General features: G+C 46.0%; 1 protein-coding gene across 2 annotated transcripts in view; it reads right to left on the bottom strand.

Annotated features, from left to right (window-relative positions):
• Positions 1-20,375, bottom strand: part of LSS (lanosterol synthase) — a 315,876-nt gene that overhangs the window by 203,835 nt on the left and 91,666 nt on the right. For both annotated transcript variants that reach the window (XM_069616042.1, XM_069616043.1), the window contains one exon: positions 11,736-11,857. In XM_069616042.1, the coding sequence (XP_069472143.1) occupies positions 11,736-11,857 (122 nt within the window). The remainder of the gene's footprint in view (positions 1-11,735; positions 11,858-20,375) is intronic.

Below are 20,375 nucleotides of genomic sequence, written 5' to 3'. Positions count from 1 at the left end.
TTGATTGGATCTGTTAAGGTCATCATCATATCATCCGCATATGCCGCTGTCTTTTTGCGTCCGTCCTCCCATTTCCATGCCCTTTATTGCGGGTGTCTCTCTGATCTTTGCCAGTAGTGGTTCAAGGAAGACTGCATATAGCTGGGGTGATAGAGGACAACCCTGTTTGGTGCCCCTTCCAATTCAGAACAGGTCCGATAGTTCTCCATTCACTGCTATCCTGGCCATTGGTGAATTGTAATTGGCCCGAACCATGTTTATATATGATTTGCCCATGCCCCTTTTCTTCAGAGTCGCGAAGAGCATTGTCCATTCTACCCTGTCAAAGGCCTTTTCTGCATCAACTGTAATGCTAAGGGGATATTTGTGATTCCGGCTTTCTCTATAAGATGAATTATTCGTCTAATGTTGTCATGGGTTTTCCTATTCGGGATGAAACCTGCTTGTTCTTGATGAATTAACTTTGGGAATAAGGGTGAGAGTCTGTTGGCAAGCACTTTAGTATAGAGTTTAGCATCGATGTTGATCAGGGCTATTGGGCGGTAGGAGCCCGGGTTTTCCGGGTCTTTCCCTTTCTTGTGGAAGACTAGGATCTTTGCTTCATTCATGGAGGGTGCAATGTTGGCCGTGTCTTTAAAGGTGTTGAAGAGATTCGTCAAGATAGGTGTTAGTGTTTCTGCATATGTTTTGTAGAAGGCTGCTGTAAAGCCATCCGGTCCTGGAGATTTATTTCTGGGTAGGTCTCTGATTGCCTTTGCGACCTCCTCTGGTGTTATTGGTTCGTCCAGTGCTATTTTATCGTCTGCTGTTATGGTTGGGAGCGTAACTTCCTTTAGAAACGCTGCCTGTTCCTGTTCGTTCAGGTTCTGTGATGTGTAGAGTTCCTGATAATAGTCTCTAAATATTTCTTTGATATCTTTTGATTGTGTTCTCATTGAACCCGGCCGGTCTTTTAATGTTTGCACTGTTTGGTTTTTCTGTTTGCCTTTTAGTTGTCTCGCCAGTAGTTTGTCTGCCTTATTTGATTTCATCGCATACCAGTGCTTCGTGTTGAGTAGTTGCGCTTCCGCTCTTTTAGTTCTGAGTGCGTCTTTCTGGTTCTGGACGAGTCGGTATGCTCTCTTTATTTTCAGGGATGTGTTCTTAGTCATCTCTTCTCTTATCTCTTCTAGTTTTTTTTCTAATTCGCTTTCCCATTTGTAAAGTTGTTTGTCTTTTTGTGCTTTCAGTGCTATGATTTGGCCTCTTATCACCGCTTTAAAGGCTTCCCAGATAGTGCTTGGTGATAGGTCCAGAGTGTCGTTGTGTTCGAAATAGTCCGCTATCTTTTCCCTAATTGTTTCCTTCAGGACCCCGTCTTGTAGGATGTCTCTGGGGGAGCGTCCAGCACCAGAGACCTGACCGTTTGCGTATTTTGGGGAGTGTGATCCATAATGGGGCATGGTCTGACAGTGATATATGGCCTTTCTCTATGTCTTGAATCTCGCCCAAGCAGCTTCCTGAGGCCCATATATAGACTATTCTGGAGCTTGTATTATATACGTGCGAGTGGTATTTGTGGCCACTGGTCGTTCCTCTGAGTCTTCGGCAAACGTCTTCAAGTGCCATCCTGTTCATGATCTGTTTTAGCGCTGGTAACGGGGTCCCTTGATGGGTGTGTTTGGGGTCTGATCGGTCTACCAGGTGATTCCATGCAAGGTTAAAGTATCCTCTTAGTATCACTTCACCTTTTGCGAAGTTTTCTAATTTGTTAATCGTTTCTTTGATAAATCCATCCTGGCCCGTGTTTGGGGCGTATATGGTTGCTAGGGTTAGTAGTTGATTTTCCAACTGGGCCACTGTGAACAGGTATCTACCATTTTTGTCCACCATTTTCTCTTTGATTTGTGCGTTGAGGTGGTTGACAAATGCTATCATGACTCCTTTTTTTTCTCTGTGTCGTTGGATTGGAGTATTTGATTGAAACCTCTTATACGGATTTGGGCCTTCCTTTTTTTTTGGTATGTGTGTTTCTCTGATGTTATATGTTAGGATTTTGAGCCCCATTTTTTCTTTTGGGGTCGCAGCTTCAAATGGGGATCTTCATGCGGGTCGCAGTGTTGTGCTTTGGTTCCGGTGATTGTGTCTTTTCCCCCTCTGAACTTCCCCAACAACTCCTCCCCTCCCTCCCTCCCTCCCATTCCCCCCCACCAACTTTTTCCCTGAGGAGGGCTCTGGGCCCTATGGTTGCTCAGGCGTTCAGCCTTCGCCCCATGCCCTCTAACATCTCAGGTGTACAGTTCCGCAGGGAGTCCTAAAACCTGCTTGAGTTGCGGATTCCAAGGGTGTCCCCCTGCTCTGCCGCAGCCTTGAATGGACACCTGCCCAGGCGGAGGTTCTATTTTCTTTTCCTTAATTTATTTTTCCTTGAGGCTCCCTCCAGTTTTTCTTGAGTCTGTCATCCATAGTCAAGGTCGTTTCTATTTTTCTCTTATCTGCGGGATTGGAGTCTTGTCTTTCTTCTTTCCGTCTGCCATCCCTTCGGTTCTCTCCTTCTATTTATTTCTCCATTGTTTGGAGGTTCTGTCTCATGTTCTTGACATCCCAAGATCTTGAGGCCTTCCTCGCATGTTATGATTCGATGTTGACGCTCCTCCTATGTAAATAGAAGACCGAACGGGAAGGTCCACTTGTATCGTATCTGTTTCTCCATTAGGAACTCTGTTACTGGGAGCATCTCTCTTCTCTTTCAGAGTGTAGATTGTGCCAGGTCTTGATATAGCTGTACTTTTTTGCCGTTCATTCTTCTTTGTTCTATTGTCCTGGCCTTCCTGACGATTTGCTCCTTTTGCATATATTGTGTCATCGCCACTTATACGTCTCTCGGGCGGGTTCCCGGTTTGCCCGATCTTCTTGGGCCCACTCTGTGTATCCTGTTTATCTGGATTTCTTCCCCGGTGTCATCCGCGAGCATGTCTTTGAAAACCTGTTGTGTTGCTGTGCGTAGGTCTTTGTCCCCCATCGTTTCTGGCATATTCTTAATCCTTATATTCGACCTCCGGGATCTGTTTTCCAAGGCTTCACATTGCGCTTCTAGTTCCTGTGCCAATCGCGCTAGTCGGTCTTGTGCTTCTGCGTGTTGGAGAGTTTCCTCGTCTATGTTTTGTACCGCCCTTTCCAAAGTGTCCGTTCTCTCCTCCAGGTTTTCTATGTCCCTCTTCAATTCTTGGACCGCTTGCTTCATTTCCCCCTTCATGTTTTCGAACTGTGCCTGTGTAGTGGACATGAATTGTTCCTGAAATTCCTTGAACCAGGTTTTCATATCGTCTTTCGAGGACATACTTGCTTTCCCTTCCTGTTCTGGTGTCCTTTCCCCCTTCTTTTTTTGTTTATCTGTTTCTTTAGGTGCTGTTTTGTCAGCGCCACAGATTTGGATCAGGTCCTGAGCCTGCTTGGTTCTGTTATTGCTCGTTATTGCTGCCTGAGCTCCGTGTCTGGTCCTGACTTTTGACATGTATGTGTTCTTGGGGACATTGGCTGCTTATCTCGTGAATGTATCGTATTGATTTGAATTGCAGGCAGGCCGCGCTAATCCGCATGCTTTTTAGGCTCGCCGCGTGATGTCCTTTGCGGTTGTGGGGTGTCCTCTTCTGTGACCCTTTATTGTGATGTTGCACGACCTGCGCACGGTTTTCGGTGATCTCGCTGTAGGTCTGTTAAGTGTCTGGGGGGTTCTTTATTGCTTGCCGGGAGCCCCCTTGTCGATCTCTCGAGGGAGTAGGTGTGATCCCTCGCGAATCTGCTTCTCGGTGCTGCCCCTTCTTTTTTGGGGGTTTGCAGGTTTTGTTTTGTCCCTCTCTTTATAATTTTATTTTAAATTTCCCCCGTTTGGTGGGGCGAGGGGCCAACACCCCCCGGTGCTTAAGTGGGTATGAGTCTCGCGGGGGGGATGGATTGGCACCCCGCGGCCGAGCGGTTTTGCGTTATCAATGCGGGGTAGGCCCCGGCCTGCCACTACGTGTGGTTTGTGTGCTTGGATTTGGGGCCTTGTTCTCCCCTCTTTGTGGCGTCGAGGTCGTTAGCTTCTTGGCTCCCCCGGCCCGCTAAATCTTCCCTTGGGGTGCTCTGGGGCGCCGCAATATTTTCTAGGGGGGGTGGTCGGCCGATGCTGGACTCTCTCTCCCCCCCCTCCTCCTACCCGAGTGTCTGGAGATTTAGCGCTTCTGCAGATCCCCGTCATCCTCTGGTGGCTTGTTGCCGCGGCCGGATCCCCCTCGTTCCTCCGATCGGGATCGTCCGGGGGCTGGTGGTCTTCCGCTTCGATGGTGGCTTCTTCTGTCGGGACCCTGTCTTCGCCTGGATGACTGCGTTGTCCGTTGATGGGCTCGCTGTGTCGGGGTGGCGCCCTCCCCTGATCTGTCTGGGAGTTCTCCGGGGCCGCTCCTGGGTCCTCTGTGGTGGTCCTCTTCGTCTGGCCTCCGCTCCTTCCTCTTGAGGATCGGCTCTCCGCTCCTTGCTGCAGGCTGGGCGTGGGGGGCTCCGCCAGCGGTTGGCTTCCCCGTCTGTTCCGCATCTCTGGACTGCTCCGGGGACGGGTTACAGGATCTCGCCCGTCCTCTGCGTCGGAGTCTCTTGAAGGGCTCGGCTGCTCGTGCGAGGTCCTCCCTTCTTGGGACTTCTCTTCTCGCCTGGACTTGGAGGGAGACTGCGCTCCGCTGGGCACGGTGTGTGCTTAAATGTAGATCTTTATTGTTGCGGCCCGAGCTGGGGGACGGAGCTCTGCTCAAGCACGTCCACTCAGCTCGTCCGCCATCTTGGAATCCCCCCAATCTATGTTTTGTTAGAACACTTGATTGCCCACAGGGAATTCTGGCCATTGAGGTCCACATAACTCCTTGTACCCTGCACAGAATGACACTGCTGGTAAATATTTGTTGGCACACAGGAGTCTCTAGCATAAGCACTTTCCTTACTACTATTACAGACTGGCTGACTGGTGTGGAGTGTGGTAGTATATTATTTTCAGGGATCTGAATTCTACATGCCCTCCGGTTAACAGAAAAAATCACTGAACAAGGTTGTTTTCCCATTAAAAAGGGGTTGCCAAAATAAGATCTACATGGTATGAAGTGGGTACATTGTCTGGCAGCCGTAGGGCTGCTTATTGTGAAATGGGTCATTTAAGGGGGTGCAGCTTTTGGCCCGACTTGGGGGAAAAAAAGGTACCAGTGTGTGAACTCTCAATTACATGTTTGTTGACGCCATGCTTTTTAATTTGTCTATGTGTTTTTAGAATTACTCCCACTGATTGGAGTGACCATAACTTGCTGGTTTCTGTGTTTAATATGGGATTACAATGGGAAAGAGCGCAAAAATGATAAGAAATATGCCCCTTAATGGAGGCTTGATGGAGTGAACAGATTTAACGCATGGCTGAAGGCCCTCAATATGAAAACCTCATGGGAATGGAAACTGCACACTTTTAGTGTGGATACATTTAGGTCCCATTTTGAGCAGTTAGTTCATTTTCCGAGCGAAAAAACAGACGCCACAATCATGCGTTCGACCCTTCTCTTGCAGAGGGGAAATTTATTATGAAAGCTAACATTCAAATGGCCCGGTTTGCACTAAAAATCTCGTCTCAGACTTCTGCAATTAAACAGATTAGACAGCATTTTAAAAACTGGAGTATGCGGCAAAGGGCTAGATTGGTACAAAGGGATGTATAATTTATGGTAACTAGTTTGAACAGCACTGACTGTGGACGTTTCTGGTCCTTAATAAACTCGTTAAATAGGGACTCCAGCGAATGTCAGATTAACGCAGTTGCAGAGCAGGACTCGGCCACCCACTTTACAGAATTATACTCTGATGCAGAAGTTCCCCAGGTCCAGTCCCCCTTTGAACCTCCCTCATTGGAATGTGCCTTGGAATTGAACCTTAACCAGGATTTCATTCAAGAGTTCATTATCTGCTCAAGTAACTCACATTCTTACTAGCTGAGTAATCGGCTGTTGAAGGGAGACCCTGAGACTAGGGCTATAACCCTTTCCTTCCTATTTAAACATTTAGTGACCGGAGGCTGCGATCCCTTGTCCTGGAGGCTGGCTCACGTGATTCCAATCTATAAAAAGGGGCCCCAAAACTGAACCAACAAATTACTGCCCGATTTCCATTTTGGATGCAGGCAGCAAGATTTTTGCATCTGTCTTGTTGTCCCATTGGGAGGTCTGGGCACGTGAATCACGTACAGATAAAAAAAAGAAAAAAGAAAAAAATTGATTTCGAAGGGGACAAGGCACCAGAATTAACGCAATCATCTTGAAGTGCCTGTAGGACAACATTTGGAAGAGGGAATAGTCATACCCTTCTAGCGTCTTTCGATCTAAAATCAAACTTACATCTTGTTGACAGGGGCATCCTGTGTTGTTTAAGCTCTCAAAATGCGGGATCCCCGAGGGCCTATTGTGCCTCATAAAAGGACTTTATGAATACTCTAAATTAAGAGTAAGGCTGGACACTGAGGGTATGCTTTCCAGGGAAATACCATCTGAAAGAGGATTGGGGCAGGGGTGCATACTTGCCCCCTGCCTCTTCAAACTATATCTATCGGACATCAATGAAAGTATAACACCCTGTGCTTTTGCTCCCCCTAAATTGTCTCATATTAGGCTCGTTTGGTTAGTTTATGCTGACGCTCTCTTAGTGTTCGACCAGACCACGTTAGGTCTTCAGCGCTTAATTCAAGCATTTGAAATCTATGCAGAGGGGAACTCGTTGATTATTCATTCTAAGACGAAAATCCTTCATATTCGTAAAACATACAGGAACACTCACCCCTGCCCATTAGCGATGCTCAATTATGATGTGAAAATCTTAACAACTATTTTAGCTAAGGGGCTGTGCAATATAATAGGGGATGTAGTACACTCCGACCAGTGCGGCTTTGTGCCGGGCCGAAACACATCCATGAACCTGCGCAGGCTACAACACATTATAGCACAAACTGACAAGGACAAGGATGCATACGCACTGCTATCCCTAGATGCCATAAAGGCGTTCGATTCTATATATTGGGAGTGGTTAGTGGCTGTACTTGAGGGATTTGGCTGCATGCCCGTGTTTATTAGATGGATCACAATACTATACACCAGACCAAGAGCAAGGATGAAATCCGGGAAATATGTTTCAGAGGCCTGGGACATACAAAGAGGGACCAGACAGGGCTGCCCACTATCCCCGATGCTGTACATACTGGGACTGGAAGCAATGGCCATTTACTTTAGGAAGCAGTTCTTTGACGCTGGCACTAGGTTGGGAGGTGTAGATCACATCATCTCACTCTACGCAGATGATGTTCTTCTGTACGTCAGGAATCCGTACCACAATGTGCCCACCATGCTCAATGTCTTGGACAATTATTCTAAGGTATCCGGAATTCGATTCAGCAAATCGAAATCCTGCCTGTTCCCCCTAGCAGCCCTGAGGCATGTGGATGTGGGGGCACTGCCGACCGTAGGGGTGAGATGGCAGACCACCTTGTTCGATACCTTGGTGTACAATACTGCACACCCCTGCACTGATGCATGAACACAACACAGAGGCAGCACTCCCGGCTCTGCGTAAATCAATGAACTTCTTGGCGAAACTCCCCCTGTCGATGATGGGACGGGCATCGATAATCAAAATGATTGTACTCCCACAATGTTTATATGGATTCCAGATTGTACACTATTACATTAATAAACCCTTCTTCCGATTGCTAGAGACGCTAATAAAGGAGTTCTCATGGGGGAACAACAGACACAGGATAGTGCTGTCGACATTAACTCTGCCATACAGCCAAGGTGGAATTCAACTCCCAAACCTAGAAAAATATTATTTAGCTGCCCAGCTCAGTTTTGTGTCCAAATGGCTAGCTGACGAACCCACATCTGAAACGCCCTTGCTGCAAACCATGATCCTCCCGCTCCAACTGAAGGAACTGATTTGGGCGCCCTCACAGCTACTGGAAAACACACCCACCTTAGTCACCCTGGGGAAGAAAATCTGGCATAGATCAAAAATGCTCACCCACGCACAGAACTCCTATGCACCAGAAGTACCACTGTTCGCAGACCTATGCATGACGGCTTTAGACTTGAAACAAATCAGACTATGGGAAAGGGAAGGGGTCTACATCTGGGGAGATCTCTACGAAGACGGCACCTTTAAAGAGTTTGCTTCACTACAAGAAAAAGACGGCATCCACATAGGTCAATTCCTATGGTACCAAAGAGTCTGCACCACAGCACGGCATAAATGGGACACATGGCCTGACGAGCCGGAAACGGATCCCTTCCTGATGTTGCTATACAATATGGGCGAGGGCAGCAGACCAATATCCCAAATATACGGACACTTGAGCGATATACCCAACCCCAAGAGAAGAAATGAAAAGTAAATGGGAAACCGACATAGGAAAGGGACTGACTGAGGGGGGAGTGGAACAGAGCACTCGCATTCCCCAAAGCGGTGTCAAGGAATCATAGATTCCGACAGATACAGATGAATGTATTGCATCGAACATATCTAACCCCACATTGAATAGCCAAATTCAACAAGCAGGCACAATAAAACTGCACCTGGTGCATGGAGGAAAAAGCAGACCTGATCCATATGTTGTGGGAATGCTCCAAAACAAGGACATTATGGGGAAAAGTAAAACAGGCGTGTGAGAAAGCAGGCATGACCAAATATAAATGGACACCAGAGGAATGCCTATTGGGGACTTACCCCAGATTAGCCAAGCACAAGCACATGGCAAGACTTATGGACATTACGTGCATTCTGGCGAAGAGAAATATTGCCATGTCTTGGAAGAAACCTGCTGGACCTCAGTACAACACATGGCACAGCGAAACGGAAAGATGGGTGCTGGCTGAAACCAAGACATGGGAGGAATGCGTCTCCAGGTCCACTGATGACTCTAGTATGGTGCTTGAGGCATGGAAAGACCTCACCAGACAATTGTTCCACCCCTCGGACGGCAAGCCCCCCTGAACCAAAGGCGTTAGACGAACAGCCCGCTAGACAGACAAGGGCTACCTAAGAGAGCCCTCCGAAGACTATGCCGGCCTTTTGCGGCCACCCCCCGACGCCCATATTTGCACAACTCGAATACTCCCGCCACTCACCAGCTCCCCTCCCAGGACAAAGAAAACAGAACCGCAGAAACAAAACAAGGAGACAGTTATTGTTGTTTGTAAAAGTTAAGTTAAAATATATTGCAATTTTACATGGGTAAGGCAAATTTGAAAACTATGTAAGTGAAGTTACTGAAAATACCAATAAACACATTTTAAAATACAGGAACACTCCCTTTGTTTGGAAACTGGGCCAGGATAAATGCAAGCTAGTGGATAATATGTTCTACCTGGGGTGCCCAGTTATTGCATATCTGAATAAGAAAATTATAAAGAAGCACTTGCTCTGTAAGCTGCGGGCCCTATTTATTCAGCTACAGAAGATCAAAGCAAAATACTGCACGATTTCCATCATACCCCTACTAAAATATTAAGGGTAAAGTCCGACCAAAATTGTCATATGGTCTGGAATCCTTGCAGGCATGGGCAATTGATTTTATGGGACCGGTTAGGGGGGGGGCTCATATGGCAAAAGGTTTTATGTATTTGAAATGTGGTCCCTACTGCAGCCATATGGTTCGAATTGGGGTTGATCTCTATGGGGGCCCGAGCTATTTAGAAGATCATTCAGCTTTATTGTAAATTCTTGACTCCTGTGGAGTATTCCTTGTACGAGGACCTGGGAATTATGACGAATTCACATCATAATCCTACTGTGAATAGATTTGTGTATTATTGTCATGACATACTGTTGGCTTCATATATTGAGGTAGAAGACCTGATAAGCGATCCAGACAGAGTGAAAAAGCGATTGTATAGGAGTGACTGATGTCGCGCTATAGATAAATTCTAGTGCATGAACTTAAAAATCTGGCCGTGCTAGCACCCTACGTCCAGTTGTGCCCAAGTTCCACTAAGGAGCACACTGCATGTAGATTTTGTAAGAATGTGAACTTTGAGACATTGAAGCACTTGATAATCTATTGCCCCGATTTCCAAGGGTCTCACTTGTTATTTTTTAGAAGTTAAATGGGACTATTTATCTTGTACTCAAAAACCCAGAACAAATTTGGCTGAAGTGTCTTGCTGGCAAAACAACTCCCATGGTTTTAGTAGTTACCGGCTTTCTTACTAGTTGGATGGGGTAGATTTGATAGAAAAAAAAATGTACCTAATGGTGAAGTGACCGAATCTATTTTTACCAAAAACCGAAATTAACTTTAACTTTTTTTTTTAATGGGAGGGACACCCCCAGCATCCTTCCTTTAGCCCTCCCTACCCTAACGTTTACCCTTAGCCCGCTCTTAGAAACTGGTTCCTGGTATTAAGTGCGTTATAAAAGAACAATTATAATTATAATAAACCAATATACAATAATTTAAAAAAATGTAAAAAGAATTTGCTTCAAAATGTCATATTCCTTGCTCCAGTATTAAGGAGGGGGGGGCTGTCTTTTACAACAAGATGGTGGGACCACAAGCACCTATGGGGCCTGCTGGGAGTAGCCACAGTGTTCAGGGTGCCATTGTTGGGCGCACATCATCTGAGATGGAACAAAGACTGTGGGCCTCACTGCCCAGCCCTCACAGAGGAGGAGGAAGCATCATCCTCAATTCTCTCCAGCCATGCCAAGAAAGAAATAGGGCCTCATTACGACCGTGGCGGCCACGGTATTAAAGGTGCCGGTAAGGGACCGGCACCGTTCATACCGGGCCGCCACATTACAAGTTCTGCAGCAGGTCCCGCTCTGTACACCTGGCCAGACCAGACGTTCAGAGCGGGACCCGCTAGCAGTACAGGATGCTAACAATGGGCCCGTCATTAACAGGCCCGTTGTTAGCATCCTCCCCATTCCCATTGAGCCCTACGGGGGCTCAAATGGGAATGGGGACGTACCGGGTCCGGGTCCCGCGAAAGGGAATTAACGGGCCTTCCAAGGTCAGAATGGCCCAGTAAGTCCCCTTTCCGGGACCCGGACCAGAGTTTGGGGGTAGCCATGCCGCTAAAAACGGCATGGCTACCTCCAGACTCGTAATGAGGCCCATAGTGTTTTTTGGGGTGGTAGGTGGAAGTGGAGAAAATGGGAATGGTGGTCAGGGGGAGCTGATGAAGGAAGGTGGCTGGAGGGTGAAGGAGAAGTGGATATAATAGAAAGGAGAGAGCAGATGAAAAGGGAAAATAGGTAGATTGATGTTGCAACACTATTGTCCTTGTTTCTCTTTTGCTCTGTTCTGTTTCTTTAAGAGAGCAGTCCAATGTATTTTTTCCAGATCTGGGAAGACATTTATTTCTGGATCACAGATCTGGGAAATCTGCATTAATGCCAGCACTTTGTTTAGGGGACTCATACAACCACACGCAATGGAAATTGGGCCTCCCTGATTACAAACCTGGCCCACCCAGATGAAAATTCCTGGAGCCGGGCCTACAGCTACATGTTCAAATCTCCACTCTCTATGAAAGGAGGTGCCCCGGGTGCATCGATAGATAGTTTCCCTACATGTAGAGATACTTCAGGTTTGGAACTCTGCTTGCTATGTTTGGGAATTGCCATGGGTACAGAACCCTACACTCTGCACTGTAGGAATGACGCTCTATGCTCAAGGGATGATCATTGATCTCTGCTCTCACCTTTGCTGTGCAGGTTGTTTCTTGCTCGTACCAGGTCCAGATCATCAGGCCCGATCCCCAGGATTCTCATGCTCGTGTAGTTCAACGCTGTGCCAAATACAGTGGATTTGTCTTCAATGTGTCTGGGAAAAAGAAAGAAAAGCTCATTTAACAGCGCAAATCATTCAGCACCAGAATGTAAGCACTACAAGTAAACTGCTCCTTTAAGAACTGAAGAATGGTTCATTCATAGAGGGAGTGCTCCATTAGAAAACAAGAGGTCACCATCCACTAGGAGTGAGATAAAGGTTACATAAATAAATGGACTCCCAGGCAACAGTTAAGAAATAATAAAGATGAGCACATGACATTTAAGGAAACTGAAAGGGTGGTTTTATTTGGAAGTCAATGTGTGTGATCCAGTAAAGCATTAGGTAGGGTACGCACCATTCTATATCTTCCATGACATACACATTCGAATTTTGGCACTGCCAGCAATTCCAAGGTAGTGAAAAGAAGTATGTTTAAATTAAAGTATTTGTAGATCGCAGAACTACTCACAAGGGGAAAAGACACACTTCACATAGCAACAGGGTTTCATACCGGGTGGGGTTGTGGTCCATTTGTATCCTTGGGTGGAAGCACAGTGGATACCACCTACCAACAGTCCTACCAAAGATCGGTTCATGGGAGAGGTTGACCAGGGGACATCTTGAGAGGATCTGGAGAGTGACAGAGGTTTCACAGCTCTACGTAAAGTTCAAAAATGTGGGGTTTCAGTTTTTGTAGAAATGTTTGGCGTAATGGGGTGAGACTTAGTAACATGGAGAGCTTGTTCCGGAGTGTGTATACAAGGACTGAGATCTCTTGCGTCCTGGTTTCATTCTTTTGTGCCCCTTGGCTTTTTGGGCGTAACATGGATAAACCTGAGTGTGCACAGGTAGCCAGAGGTAAGAATTTTCTCAACAGTAAATGTGATTTTCTTGGTGTGTATGGCCCTGCATGTGGTGCAAAAGGAAGCTGCCGGGGTTCTTCGAGCACTAGAGTGATGTGGACATTTGAGCAGTGATCAGCTTAGATTGCTTTTAACAGTCCATTAGTGAATTATAGCAGGCTGTTGAGGAGGGTATGGTGGTCCACCCTTGGCAGAGGTGTGTACCTGGAAATGAACAGTGGAGACAAGATGATTTTGTCATGCCTGCCGGACATACCCCTGGACCAGGAACAACTTCTCCATACAAGATGAGTTACGTCCATAGAACCAGTAGACCTTTTTACTCAAAATGGAGGTTGTTCGATACATTGCCCGGAAAACGACGTCTGCATTTTTCACGTCGTTAATTTTCACGTGACTTAGGTCCGTCACGTGTATCACGGCAGTGCGTACATAAGCAGCGTGGAAACTCCATTCGCTGCTTCTGATTAAGTCAATTTTGGCGTTTGTAGCTGAACTTCAGACCTGCGTTCTCGCATTCCTTTCAGCAAACTTCTTTGGCCTAATTTGAGCTTGCTTTCCTCCACACGCTATTTCCTGGGTTGCGTGTATCCTGTTCGCGTGCCAAATCTCCACGCGGACGCTGTCTCCAAGCGCGGCTGTCCTGAGCTGCGTGTGTCCTGTTCGCGTGCCAAATCTCCACGCGGACGCTGTCTGCTAACGCGGCTGTCCTGAGCTGCGTGAATCCAGTTTGCGTGCCAAATCTCCACGCGGACGCTGTCTGCAAGCGCGGCTGTCCTGAGCTGCATGAATCCTGTTCACGTGTCAAATCTCCACGCGGACGCTGTCTGCTAGCGCGGCTGTCCTGAGCTGCGTGAATCCAGTTCGCGTGCCAAATCTCCACGCGGACACTGACTTCAAGCGCGGCTGTCCAGGGCTGCGTGAATCCTGTTTGCGTGTCTAATTCTTCATGCGGAAACACTGTCTAGAGGTGCGGCTGGCTTGGCTGCGTGTATGCTGTCGCGTGCAATCCTGCACGTGTTTTTCTGAACTACTTCGAACTTTTGGTACCTATGACAGTCAACAGGTGAGATTCTTATTTTGTTCTTTGTGGGAAAGGAAGTATTTCATGAACTATTGGAAGGTGAATGTGCACAGTGCATTGGACGCTATCCTGTGGTGCACCAACCCGGTATCTAGCGAAAGCCTCGTGCCGTTCGGGATAAGTCTCCCTTACTAATCTTCCCTTCCTTTGTCGTTTGTTCAACTCTTGGGACTCTTCAAGATATTGTCCTGGAATTCTTCAGTTTAGCCTTAAGGTCAGTGTCTGAATTAATCCCAATTCTGTGTTTTAGTATTTAACTTGGGACAGTGTTTTATGATACTTATCTATTTTAGGTATACTTCCTGTACAATTCCCACGCCCTTTCCAGTGATCCATCTCTCTGCCTATTTTATTCAGTCAGAGAGTTGTATCATTTGGAAGGTCTAATTTGACCTGCCTACAATCAAGGCGTGTGAATATAGGATCCCGAAAAAGCCCTACCAAATTGTATCCTTTTTTGGTTACTGTATCCTTTTCAGTTGATACTTTGGTGATTTATGACAGAATCAGAAGCCATGGAGGGTACGGATCCTATAACTGTTTTGACTCAGTTAATTTCTGACTTGAGAAATGAAATGATTACGGCACAGGATATGCTAGGGCATCGAATGGATGTTATGCAAGATGCCATGCAAGTCACTCCTCAGGGAGTACAGATTCCAGCAGCCATTGCATCTGGATCTGGGACTATGACACCATCAGTATCACAGGAAACTCTTAAAGTGGTTATGCCCACACAGTTTCCCTTGGCTCCTCCTGAAAGGTTCACAGGTGATCCTAAAACCTATAGAACCTTTGTTAATCAGTGCCGACTTCATTTCCTTTGCCGGCCTAATTCATTTCCTGATCTTACTACTAAAGCAGCATTTGTGCTTTCTCATTTGGGAGGTACAGCTGCTGCTTGGGCAAATCCTTTATTGGTGTCAAATAGCCCCTTGTTGTACGATTGCGATGATCTTCTGGCGGCTATGAACAAAGTCTTTGTTATGCGCTATGCTACTCAAGCCACAGATCTGGAGTTGTTGAATTTACAACAAGGTACTCAACCTCTGTTGGCTTACACTGCGCGATTTAACCAATTAACGGGCAAAACCCGATGGCCGGAAGACAAGAAGACGGCTGTTTTCTACAAGGGTCTTTCAGAAGAACTCAAGGACGCTTTGTCCACGGTTCCAGTGGTTCCTACAGGTTTTTCAGAATTTCTTGATTTAATTTTACAAATTGACGCCCGAAGAAATGCCCGCAAAGGAGAGAAAAAACCTTTTCACCCGGCACCAGTTTGTTCTGATACACCGGCACATTCTTCGAATGATCCTGAACCAATGCAAATTGGCGCACTGAGAGGCCGGTTGTCTTAAGCCGAAAGAGAGAACCGAAAGAGAAATAACTTATGTATGTATTGCGGTTCCCCCGAGCATTTATTGGCGGCATGTCCTAAAAGACCAAATAAGCCTTTGGGAAACGCCAAAACTCGACAGTAGCAGGAGTCCCTGTGTCGAGTGTTACATCGGACTCCATTACATTTCCAGCTCATGCACCGATAGCTGTTGAGATGATTTTACGTTTCAATGATCAAGACTTGGCTTCCAAGGCTATGGTTGACTCGGGAGCCACTAATAATTACATTGATATCACATATGCCAAGAAATGTTCTATACCCCTTATAGACAAGAACAAACCTGAAACTGTTAATACAGTGGATGGATCAATCTTGATTTCTGGTATGGTAACTCAGGAGACTGTACCTATTCAGATGACTATCAAATGGTCATTCGGAGGAAATTGTCTTCGATGTCATTGCGGCTCCTCAATACCAAATAATACTTGGACTTAATTGGTTGACTCTTCATAATCCCGCCATCGACTGGGTTACGGGATTGGTCCAATATCCTTCAGTTTTTTGTAATGAACATTGCTTTACCAGCCAGGTGGTATCAAATAAATCACATATGTTGGCCTCTATTGAGGGAATCTCTGCTATCAATGTGGTACATCAGAAAGGTACACATATACCAAGTGAATATGCAGATTTTGCCGATGTGTTTGACAAAGGTCAGGCAGAACAGCTTCCTCCACATAGGCAATATGTTTGTCCAATTGAATTGATTCCTGGAGCTAAAATTCCTACTGGTCGAGTTTATTCTTTGAATCTCAAAGAAGATGCTGTCTTGAAAGAATATATCGATAAAGCTCTGGATATGGGATTCATACGGCCATCTCAATCGCCAGCTGCTTCTCCATTATTCTTTGTTCCAAAGAAGGAAGGAGACCTAAGGCCTTGTATTGATTACAGGGCTATTAATGACATCACCATAAAGAATCAGTATCCTTTACCATTGATTAATGTCCTGTTAGACCAATTAGGAACTTCCAAGTACTTCTCTAAATTGGATTTACGCGGCGCTTACAATCTGGTTCGCATTCGTGAAGGAGACGAATGGAAGACCACTTTTAAGACGCAGTACGGCCTTTACGAATATTTAGTGATGCCTTTTGGTCTTTGTAACGCTCCCGCCACATTTCAGTTCTTCATGAACGATATCTTCAAAGATATGATGGATCAATTCGTGGTGATTTACTTGGATGACATTTTGATATATTCATCATCCTTTCCAGAACATGTTAAACACGTCTCAGCTGTCTTACAAAGACTTAGAGAGAATAAACTTTTTGTTAAAGTCGAGAAATGTGTTTTTCATACACAAGAAGTGGAATTCCTGGGTTATGACATTACCAATCATGGTGTTTGAATGAGTCATTCTAAAGTGAAAGCTAGACTGAATTGGCCTATCCCACACAATGTCAAGTCACTACAGTCATTTCTAGGATTTGCGAATTTCTATCGCAGATTTATTCGTTCTTTCTCCAAAACAGTGGCCCCATTGACAGCTTTAACTAGCTCTAAAATTCCATTCTGTTGGAACCAGGATGCCCAAGCCTCCTTTGAGAAGTTAAAAGAAGCATTTACAACTGCACCTGTACTTCAGCATCCTGAGCCGGATGGTCAGTTTATCGTTGAAGCAGACGCATCCAGTGTCGCTACAGGAGCAGTACTCTCGCAGGTTTGTGCAGAAACTAAGGAGGAGCATCCAGTTGCTTTCTTTTCACGTAAACTTACCCCTTATGAACAGAACTATACTGTCACTGAGCGTGAATTACTTGCAATCAAAGATGCTTTCCGAGAGTGGAGACATCATCTTCTTGGGGCCAAACATCAGGTGATGGTGTATTCCGATCATAGAAACCTTCAGGCTTTTAAAACTATGAAATGTCTCACAGCTAGACAGGCCAGATGGCATGTTTTCTTTGCTCAATACGATTTTCAAATTACTTATCGCCCTGCCAGACAACACGTCAAATCTGATGCTTTGTCTCGCATCGGTGAAGAAGTGAAAGAAGAATCATCGGTACAAAATAAGCTGTTGGCAGATCACGTGATATGTAGTTGTTCTGCACAACCTTCTCTGAAAAACGACTTACAGGAGTGGGTGAAACTAAATCCACAATTGATCCAAGAATTGAACATTGATTTATACAATGGTTTGCCTTTTAAAAAAGGAGTACTCTATCTACCAACTGATACCATGCAGAAAAAAGCCCTCAGTTGGGGTCATGATTCTTTGATTGCCGCCCATCGTGGACAGAAGAAGACTCTAGAGCTATTGAAAAGATGGTGTTGGTGGCCGTCTATAAACACAAGATGTTATAAAGTATGTTTCAACATGTTTGGTATGCAGTCAATGCAAGACTACTCCTGGCAAACCAGTGGGTTTACTCCAGTCTCTACCAGTTCCCCAAAAACCATGGGACATGATATCAATGGATTTTGTGGTTGAACTTCCAAGAAATAAAGGCTACGATACCATATGGGTGGTGGTGGACTACTTTACAAAATTGGCGCTTTTCATTCCCTGTATTGGTGTACCAACAACTGCTGGTCTGGCTGGTCTATTCATCCGGCATATATTCCGGTTTTTTGGTCTACCTTCAGTGATCATCACTGACAGGGGATCACAATTTGCGTCACGTTTTTGGAAGGCACTAAATTCGGCATTATTAATTGATGACAGGTTGTCTAGTGCTTCTCACCCTCAAACGGATGGACAGACAGAGAGTCAATAGCACTATGGAACAATATCTGCGATGTTTGTGCTTGCAGTTTCAGTCAGATTGGATCAATGTTTTGCCGGCAGCAGAGTTCACTTATAACAATTCCTATCATAGTGCTATAGGTACTTCACCTTTCTATGCTTTGTATGGGCAACACCCACGTTCCATTCCTTGTGACTCCAGTTTGTCTTTGGATACTCCTGCAGCAGGACGTACTTTTAGGGATCTTAAAAGTCTACAGAAAAAAATTGAGCAGCAATTGGAACAAGCTAAAAAACGAGACAAGTACTATGCCGACGCTCATAGAATTCCTGCACCTGTTTACAAAGCAGGAATGAATGTATGGCTGTCCACAAAAAACTTGAGAATACCCGGCAAAAGGAAATTGTTGCCTAAATACATTGGGCCATATGAAGTTCTCCAAGTTATAAATCCGGCTGCTGTCCGTCTGGCTTTGCCACAACGGTGGCGAGTGCATCCCGTTTTCCACGTATCGCTCATCAAACTGTGTTCGGATGCTACTAGATTACCTGTACGGCCTGTTGCTATTTCAGTGAAAGGGTCAGACGAATATGAAGTGCATGACATTCTGGACATGAGGTTGCGGTCTGGAAAAACATTTTATCTGGTAGATTGGAAAGGATATGGTCCCGAGGATAGATCCTGGGAACCTCTGTCGAACATTCATGCTCCTGCTTTATTAAGACGATTCCACTCGAAAATGGGAGTAGCTGCTCCTTTGGGGGGTGGCACTGTCATGCCTGCCGGACATACACCTGGACCAGGGACAACTTCTCCATACAAGATGAGTTACGCCCATAGAACCAGTAGACCTTTTTACTCAAAATGGAGGTTGTTCGATACATTGCCCAGAAAACGACGTCTGCATTTTTCACGTCGTTAATTTTCACGTGACTTAGGTCCGTCACGTGTATCACGGCAGTGCGTACATAAGCAGCGTGGAAACTCCATTCGGTGCTTCTGATTAAGTCAATTTTGGCGTTTGTAGCTGAACTTCAGACCTGCGTTCTCGCATTCCTTTCAGCAAACTTCTTTGGCCTAATTTGAGCTTGTTTTCCTCCACACGCTAATTCATGGGTTGCGTGTATCCTGTTTGCGTGCCAAATCTCCACGCGGACGCTGTCTGCAAGCGCGGCTGTCCTGAGCTGCGTGTATCCTGTTTGCGTGCCAAATCTCCACGCGGACGCTGTCTGCAAGCGCGGCTGTCCTGAGCTGCGTGTATCCTGTTCGCGTGCAAATCTCCACGCGGACGCTGTCTGCTAACGCGGCTGTCTTGAGCTGCGTGAATCCAGTTCGCGTGCCAAATCTCCACGCGGACGCTGTCTGCAAGCGCGGCTGTCCTGAGCTGCGTGAATCCTGTTCGCGTGTCAAATCTCCACGCGGACGCTGTCTGCAAGCGCGGCTGTCCTGAGCTGCGTGAATCCTGTTCGCGTGTCAAATCTCCACGCGGACGCTGTCTGCTAGCGCGGCTGTCCTGAGCTGCGTGAATCCAGTTCGCGTGCCAAATCTCCATGCGGACACTGACTTCAAGCGCAGCTGTCCAGGGCTGCGTGAATCCTGTTCGCGTGTCTAATTCTTCACGCAGAAACGCTGTCTACAGGCGCGGCTGGCTTGGCTGCGTGTATGCTGTCGCGTGCAATCCTGCACGTGTTTTTCTGAACTACTTCAAACTTTTGGTACCTGTGACAGTCAACAGGTGAGATTCTTATTTTGTTCTTTGTGGGAAAGGAAGTATTTCATGAACTATTGGAAGGTGAATGTGCACAGTACATTGGATGCTATCCTGTGGTGCACCAACCCAGTATCTAGCGAGAGCCTCGTGCCGTTCGGGATAAGTCTCCCTTACTAATCTTCCCTTCCTTTGTCGTTTGTTCAGCTCTTGGGACTCTTCAAGATATTGTCCTGGAATTCTTCAGTTTAGCCTTAAGGTCAGTGTCTGAATTAATCCCAATTCTGTGTTTCTTAGTATTTAACTTGGGACAGTGTCTTATGATACTTATCTATTTTAGGTATACTTCCTGTACAATTCCCACGCCCTTTCCAGTGATCCATCTCTCTGCCTGTTTTATTCAGTCAGAGAGTTGTATCATTTGGAAGGTCTAATTTGACCTGCCTACAATCAAGGCGTGTGAAGATAGGATCCGGAAAAAGCCCTACCAAATTGTATCCTTTTTTGGTTACTGTATCCTTTTCAGTTGATACTTTGGTGATTTATGACAGATTCTAGGGTGGCAAGTAATTTGTGTGGCTACCAGTGATTTCTTATTAACATGGTCAAATGCTATTTAGACTGGAGTCAACATGAAAGCACTGTAGTGAGGATGAGCTGCTGAGCCAGCTATGGATGGGGCAGTAAAATAGGCCACGACTGTGAAGAATAAACTTGAGTTGGGCTTTAGCTACACAAATGTCATGCAGAGCTGAAGGGTTCAGGTTACATCCTGGTTTCTAAACAAAGGACGTTTTGTGAAGGTAAAAACACAATTTCAAC

This window comes from Ambystoma mexicanum, chromosome 9, assembly GCF_040938575.1.
Source record: "Ambystoma mexicanum isolate Mex_15411 chromosome 9, UKY_AmexF1_1, whole genome shotgun sequence".
Lineage (NCBI taxonomy): Eukaryota > Metazoa > Chordata > Amphibia > Caudata > Ambystomatidae > Ambystoma > Ambystoma mexicanum.
This window is presented reverse-complemented; position numbering and strand designations above follow the sequence as displayed.